Here is an 8,120-nt window from a genome sequence, read left to right as displayed (position 1 = left end):
GACGACATAAATCCATCCCATCAATCTGTGTGTCTATATGTGTATCCGTTATCTTTGCTAGGCAACGGCTCTATGAAAACATCGTGGCAATTAATACGCAACAATAGAATGGTCCGTGTCGTATGAAGGAAAAGAGGCGATTAGTTCTTCCCAGAACTTCGGTATTTCCCTATTTCTAACTATCAGTAATACAAACATTGCCAAACAAACACAAATTTCGTGTGGGTAAAATGTACGTGTAACATAAGTTTTGAAAACGTAATATTTGCCCTCCCCAATTTTTAGCCTACTTACCTTATTTTGAAGAAATGAAATTAGGCTTATGAGATCACCGTGCAGTAATACTTTCGAGTATTACGATGTGCAATTTTCATTCACTCTAAGTCATGTTAAGGGTCACTCTACTAAAGGACGTCTTTGAACTTCAGAGGGTACTTATATGACTCGTTTGGCAGAATTTCACGAAGCTTCATATGCTGTGCTTAGGTTTATGAGTATCGCCATGTTTCTGATTCGCTGTCATTCGTTTTACGCCACAGATGGCTTGTAGACCTAAACGCATATTTGGGGGTGTCTTGCGGAGCATGCGCCTGAAAATTAAATGTCTCGAATAAACGTTATGGAGGGGGGGGGTCCGTAAACGAGATACGATATGTCTGTTAACTCATTCCAAGGACCCAAATGTTCGTCAGTTAGTCGAGGAATTCCCCGCCTTATATGGGACCCGAATCTACAAAATTGTGTTTACAAGAAGCACACAACTGGCTTGTACCCCGAACCAGTTTAATACATGTCTGTGGTTTCGGGAAAATTGCTGATGCAACAAACTACCTAGTGACTGAGTACTATCAAAAGCATTGGCCAACATTTTTATAGTCCTTCCATCTTGATATCTCCTCTTAGTTTATCACACACTGCATATACCAAAACAGCGGATTGACTCATGCATAAATGAAGCACAATTTTTTAATACTAACCCAAAGGTTGGATTTCCCCATTCTTTATTTTACCCTTAAGGCATTAAGTGGGGAATCCAGAAAACTGCATAACAGTGTACTTCATAATATATATAGCTCATCCAGTACCTATTATACGGCAGTTAAATGCAATTACACAGGGCTGTACATGTTCTGATGCAACAAAAACTTCTTACAAAATTTTATTGAGGAAACATGTTGCAAAGTAAGTCGTAAGCGGGAAGTCTGAAAAGGGTGTTCTTATGGGCAGCTGACTACGAATGCCATTAGCTACGCTTGATTAAAATAACGGGTTCTAAATCGAATGATTGGATTTATTATCACCTTGGTTACAAGTTCTCTTAATCACGCTTAATACAGCACTATCGCTCATTTACACAATCAGTTCACCGTTGCACGAGGATTCTAAGTTTCCACTACTCATATCCTAGCAACGGATCTCGACACAGAAACTAGCACTTCAAATCACTGTGAAGTGTTCTTGCCATTTCTTGTTCAGTCACACTGGAACCTCGGAATTCAACTAAAATCCGTCTGCTACTCACTCCTCCAGCTTACGACTGCCCGCAAACGACTTTTGTTGTCCCCTATAAACTTTCGGCGCAGACCTACAGAAAACACGTCACGTCATTCCTACCCAGCGAGGTCATTGAGGCGCTGATTGTTGCCTAGCAACGAGCTATAAACATTTGTCCTGTTGTTGCATGCGTGTATCACGCGGTGTTTATCGAGCCGTTGCCTTGCAATGCGTTTACATGTCGCAATATTAAAATTAACCTTAGGGAAATGGGTTTCGAGGTTGTGAATTGAATCAAACTGATTCAGTATCAAGTCTAAAGGCGATTTATCGAATTGCCATCGAGTTAGTACTCGACTTCAGTATGCCCCCGTATTTATAAATCTTACAACCATATTTATTTGACTATTTATTACAACTCGGGCTGCATCATGCAGGAAATGCATATGCTTTCCAAGCGTGCTTCCGTTCCTCACCTGTATCACACACTGTCTGCATCGGCGTCCCGCCACATACCCAATTTTATCTGCTGTTAGGAAATATCTGTAACCAACCCTGCCGCAAGGTCGGCACCGAGGCTAAGCACAAAACCCCATAGTATGTAAACTTACGACTAGTTTTCTCGAGGTTCTCCCTATCTTACTCCATTTGTGTCAATTATTTGTTCCCATCCCCCACAACAAAACATTCAGGATACAGGCGACTCAGGTTCTCTTTCTTTTTGCCACGCCACACCCCAATTACCTATTCAACGAATACCTAGTGGTTCTTTCCTCAGGGAAAAGTAGCCCGACCGTGAAGTTGACCATGTACGCAATCTAAAATTTCTTTCTTAATTTTCTAACAGATTTTCTGTTCCGGTCTACGGACCGAGAATCGAAGTCGTATCTTCATGGGCACGAAGCACTGCGAATTCTTTGTCTAGTTCCCAGGTCGGGAGCCGGGATAGCGATGGGCGGCCGAGGTGTCGGGAGTCCAGGTAGGGGCAAGTTTTTTCCTATTCCAAGTCGTCCAGACCGGTTCTGGGGTACATCCAGCCTCCTATCCAATGGGTATTGGGTGCTCTTAAAGTGACCAAGGCGTGAAGCTGACCACTCACCTCCAAGTAATTCTGAGGTCAAGAATACGTGGATCTGTACATCCACTCATCCTGCTTAATTAGTTAAGCACAGAGACAACTATATATATTTTTTTTACCTTTACGTATTTTCTAGGTGGGTGGATCTTATCTCCACTCCCCTTAACCGCCTTCGTGGCGTAGTACGGCTTACCCAAATACAACTGTGACAACTGTCACTTCAAAATATCCACGCGCACACACCGGCAGAAATAATAATTTGCCAACAAAACATCCAGGCCATCACATCTTGCTGTCAACGAACCGGTCAAGACTGTAAAGGCAGATGCCATTGGAATCGACAGATGTTGCTATGAAAAAAACTTACCGCCTCGAAAAGCGACGACATCCGCCAATACGGAAATCAAAGCCAGCAACAGCAAAACAAACACTGTCATTCTGCGAGCTTCCATATTGAAACACTGACTTTCACAAAGAAGTCCACAACATCTCCGATCCATGCACAACAACGGGAACGAGAGCGGCCCACGAACGAGCATAATCCGCCAATCCCGTTACTTTGTGACCCCAGGCAATCTCTGACGTCACAATGCATGTCTGCTCTTACAATGTGTCGTCTAGCAGTATCTGCAGGGCGTCGCTCCACTGGGATAGGCTTTACACATCGCTGTGTGTGGATGTTCTTACATATTTAAACTTTTCGCTTTTCTTATCAGATAAAACAAAAGTCATTCCAGCACCAGGTAATATGGTGACGAAGTGTTACAAACTTACTGTCTGCTACTCATAGTCTTTGAAGATGGAGGCAGTACGTTACTCCGAAATATCTGTTAACTTCACCCAGACTTCCGAATACTCTTCATAGTTACCGCCAAGAGAACTGCGAATCTCACGTCTCTCTGCATGGATTCCTAACCCGTGACGCATGGTAAGCTACCGCCGCGTTGCCAGCACTCTACCACCTAACGTCTGTGGGAGGAAAACCTGTATAGCAATAACGACGGACGGTCGGGGTTCGATTCCCGGTGGGAGCAAGTTTTTTTCTCCTTTATAACGTTCAGACCGGCTCTGGGGCCCACCCAGCCTCCTATCCAATGGGCTGCTACCCCGGGGATAAAGCGGAAGAAACATGAAGCTGACCATTCACCTCCATTTAGTGTCGAGGTCAAAAATGGTGGAGCTATACCACCACTCTCCAACATGTATTCATGCTTAGTGCTTAGTTAAGCACAGGGACAATTTTACCTTTACAGCAATAGGTGAACTTAAAACTTGTGTAAACCAGATTAATGAAACACACAGTTCCTTCTTAATCGAGAGGAACAACTAATGACAAATTTGTCGTCGTCGCTGTCTCGAAAATTTATAATTATTGACACGAACATTTCATCTATCCAATTTCTTTTTAGAAATCCATTTCTTACAGATTTTAGCATGTTTTAACCCGGAGACCCAGACATTTTATATCACCCAATCCATCTCTTATTTAATGTGTCACATCCACTTCTTCCGTTATGAATTTTTATTTTTCCTTGGCACAAGAGCCCCAGTGGGCCTAGGCCTACCTCCATGAGCTTCTCCGTTCACTTCGGTAGGACTCCTTGGGCGGGTGATCAGCTCGTCGCAAGGCCTCTACCTGTAGACAAACACAGAAAAACGCACACAAACATCCATGCCCTGAGTGGGATTCGAACCCACGATCCCGGTTTCCAAGCGAGCGAAGACAGTACATGCCTTAGACCGCTCGGCTACCGTGACCGGCTCCATTATGAATACCATCTCTTTTTTTTTTTGTCTTTGCCACTTCAAGTTCCAGTTAAGTTCGGAAAAGCTTCGACTTACTTACTTACTCTTGGAGCAAACATTTATCAGCTTCAGGTGAGAAATTTGGCGATTTTATTGTTGGTTATTGCCAGAATGTTGATGGAAATCTGTTGTAATGACAATTAGTTTACGCGGTGTTGTCGGCAATGTGGAGGAACTTCGGCACGCATGACAATCTTAATTTGCACTGCAGTAGATTGGTCACCGTATCGAGTACTAGACATCCCTTTCAAACGTTAATTTTTATTTTTTAAAGTTCATGGCCGTGGGTTTGTCAGTTTGAGCTGCTTCTTACACGGTACTACACACAGGAGAAGGGAAACATGAATGCGGGTTAGAGCACGTCATGCAAATTTAGCTCAGTGTAGTGATCGGCATATACTACTTTTTTTCAGAAGTGTACGAGGATTTGACATACTGACTTAGAATAAAATTAGGCGTAGGATTGAGACGATGGATAATAACACAAGGAAAGCAATTCCCGTATGTACGTTTACCAAGTAAACAGTTACGTAAGACTTTTGGCTGCCGGTGATTCCCCTAAAAGTGTGGAGTTTCAGACTTCGCTATTTCCCTCCCGATACCGAAAAGTATAACAAAAGAAGCGAGAAATGGGAGAATATAACAAAACAAGTATAAGAAGACAGTCGTATTTATAAATTGAGTGAGGATGTGGAGAAAAGTGATAAACTTGTTTTCTTTATTGCTTGAGCAATTACACAAATTTTGATTTGGATATTTACCGCAAGAATTTCACTGCTGCTTCATCTGTTTCTGTGTTATTTCTAGAGTCAGACTTTGTAGGATGTGATGAGAAAAGATGGGGATTATAATTAGATGATGAATTTGAAAGGGAAAAACAATAAAAATTTGATAATTTGGTGAATGTGATCGTAGCTGTTAAGAAAATAGTCCCCCCGTCATCGTGGTATTCAAGCTCTCTGTGATGCATTGAGGCACTGAGTTGAGCAGAGCAGAAGCTTACTGCCGGCAATCAGCCGGCACGGTCACTCCTGGCATCGGTCCGTGCTGGGACCCATGCCATATTTTGGTTTAGTGTCTAGACCTTTGTTTTTTTTTCTCTCTCTCTTCTTTGGTCCTTTTTAATGATAAAAAGGAGGGGTTGGTCTTTTTTTTTAATTGATGTTCACTTTCTACACCTTATTCCACCAGAGGTCACATTGTTCTCACAGGGGTTAATATGTGATATATACGTTCTTCTTTTACTCTTCACAAGTAGAAACTGGAATTAAATTCTAATATGTAGAGGGAATCTATCAGTGCAGCAATGTGCAGCCTATGCATCAGTTTATTTAACACTCCGAAACGGCAGTTAGACACTTGAACGGTCGTAGGCTTGACCGCCGCCAAGTTTAAGCCTCTTGAATTTCGTATGTCTGGCTTCTCCTTATCCAATTGCCCGTACATTTGGATTTTCATGATTTAGGATGACATCTGCCTGCCTTCTGCAGCACTGGGTTGCTTCAAACTGTCCTGCTCATAACATCTCAGCACGGACCACATGGAAAACACCCCGTTTCCACAGAAAGTCTACTGTTACATGCGTATTCGTTTCCGCTGGAGCGTTTTTACCGAGCCGTTGCTCAGAAACGATCACTGTATAGTCGCCTATTGCATAGCAGCGGCTGTACGTATTAAAATATGCACTATGGATAGTTCATATATACTTGAATTTATTTCTGAATAATTAGGAACTGTCGGTTATGTTGCCGTTTTTTATCCCGTCAAGTGACTGGAAAGTGAAATGTGTATAAACCATAAAGCACATTTAAAAGTATTTCTACGTGATACCCGAAAGCCGGAATTATTGAGAGAAGACATCTGTTGCTAGGCTACGACCTGTCAACAATAAATGAAATGTTGGAAACAGTGTTTCTATATGANGAAAGCCGGAATTATTGAGAGAAGACATCTGTTGCTAGGCTACGACTTGTTAATCACATTCCCGCTGCAGCGGATACTCACTCAACAATAAATGAAATGTTGGAAACAGTGTTTCTATATGGATTTTGCCGAAGTCGTATTCATAACAAGGACCACAGCTGAGCACGTAAGCAGAGGAATTTCCATTGTTAGAAGCACTACTAAGCAACGATCAAAGAAGACAGCAGACTGGGGAAATCTGGAGTGCCTTTTAGTTTGTAAGGTATGTATGTTAGTGAAAGTGCTATAACTCTTTGTACTTACGCATAATCATTCAGTAAAGTTTATATTCAATTCAAACCTCCATGTCTAGTCACCAACACGCCAAAGTATGATATGCCATTCTCATATCGGACTTTTAAGGTCTTAATTCATATATTTACCTTCATAGTAAGACCTAGCCGATCACAGTGGCCGTACGGTCTAAGGCATGAGCTGTCTTCGGGCGCTCAAACACTGTATCGTGGTTTCGAGTCCCACTCGAGGCATTGCGTTGTCCAGTATAGGTAGCGACCTTGCGACGGACTGATCCCCGCCCAAGGAGTCGTACCGAATGTGTGATTAAGAAACTCTAAAAGAGATTAAAGATTCATCATGGACTAGCGTTCACTGAGTAGTGAGACCTGATAGCTTTCCTACGTGCTGTAGGCCTAAATTACACGTAAAACAATGTATAATACCTGTTGTTGAAGCTGGATGGAAGTTAATGGTATCAGGTACTCGTATATTCGTGCGCACTTCACAAACACACTTAACAGAAAGAAAAAAATGACTGGGGAACCTTGGTTCCCAGGTTTAACGTTGAAGACGTAATGAAATTGGGATTTGTACTGGAATAAATCTACTTTGTACATTAAGGCGCGTCCACATTACTCTTGCTCGTGCTCGCCAGNCGCGCCTTTACAATTACATTGATTCATTGACGCGATAAGGTGTTAAATTGCCGTTGCCTGTGTTTCTCTATATTCACGCTGTAGTTCGGCATTTAACTTTGTTTATTTGGGTACATTATTACAATTATCTGCTTCTGACTGCTTCCTCTTCCTATACACTGTCACATACGCAGCACGACTATTACCAGGGGACATTGTCACTTACTTCATTTTTTCCTTGGCACTACAGCCCCAGTGGGCCTAGGCCTACCTCCATGAACTTCTCCGTTCACTTCGGTTTTTCTCGATCTTACACATTCGGTAGGACTCCTTGGGCGGGTGATCAGCTCGTCGCAAGGCCTCTACCTATATACAGACACAGAAAAAAGCACACACACAAACTAAACATCCATGCCCTGAGTGGGATTCGAACCCACGATCTCGGTTTCCAAGGGAACGAAGACAGTACATGCCTTAGACCGCTCGGCTACCGTGACCTGCTATCACTTACTGTACCCTCGTAAATTATCGTTTTCAACGTTAAAAAGATCGAGATTCCTAATTGCAATTTATGTATTTATTACATTTGTACGTATGGGTGTGAAACTTGGTGTCGGATATTAAGGGAGGAACATAGACTGAGGGTGTTTGAGAACAGAGTGTTGAGGAGAATATTTGGACCGAAGAGAGACGAAGTGACGGGAGGTTGGTGAAAAGTGCATAATGAGGAGCTGCTTAACTTGTACTCTTCACCAAGTATAATTAAAATGATAAAGTCGAGGATGAGATCGGCATGTCATGTAGCAGGCATGGGTGGAAGAGGAATGAATATAGGATATTGGTGGGAAAGCCAGAAGGAAAGAGACCACAAGGAAGACCAAGACGTAGCTGGGTGGACAACATTAAAC

The 8,120-nt window shown here is 42.5% G+C and overlaps 2 protein-coding genes across 4 annotated transcripts in view; one reads left to right on the top strand and one right to left on the bottom strand.

The window, feature by feature from the left end:
* Positions 1–3,092, bottom strand: part of LOC111870388 (probable chitinase 2) — a 44,380-nt gene extending 41,288 nt beyond the window's left edge. The window contains exon 1 of the mRNA XM_023862637.2: positions 2,940–3,092. Within this exon, the coding sequence (XP_023718405.1) occupies positions 2,940–3,072 (133 nt within the window). The 5' untranslated portion in view covers positions 3,073–3,092. The remainder of the gene's footprint in view (positions 1–2,939) is intronic.
* The window catches only part of LOC111870386 (ATP-dependent translocase ABCB1), a 59,348-nt gene continuing 53,573 nt past the window's right edge, over positions 2,346–8,120 (top strand). Inside the window, exon 1 of one of the 3 annotated variants that reach the window (XM_023862635.2) lies at positions 2,346–2,473. The gene's annotated coding sequence lies outside the window, so the exon portion shown is untranslated. Of the gene's footprint in view, positions 2,474–6,456; positions 6,564–8,120 lie in introns of those variants that run through there. The other 2 variants (XM_033753824.1, XM_033753820.1) reach the window with 2 other exon arrangements.

This window comes from Cryptotermes secundus, unplaced genomic scaffold, assembly GCF_002891405.2.
Source record: "Cryptotermes secundus unplaced genomic scaffold, Csec_1.0 scaffold1005, whole genome shotgun sequence".
NCBI classification, from domain to species: Eukaryota; Metazoa; Arthropoda; class Insecta; order Blattodea; family Kalotermitidae; genus Cryptotermes; species Cryptotermes secundus.
The sequence above is the reverse complement of the archived record's forward strand: the minus strand, read 5'-3'. Positions and strand labels throughout refer to the sequence as shown.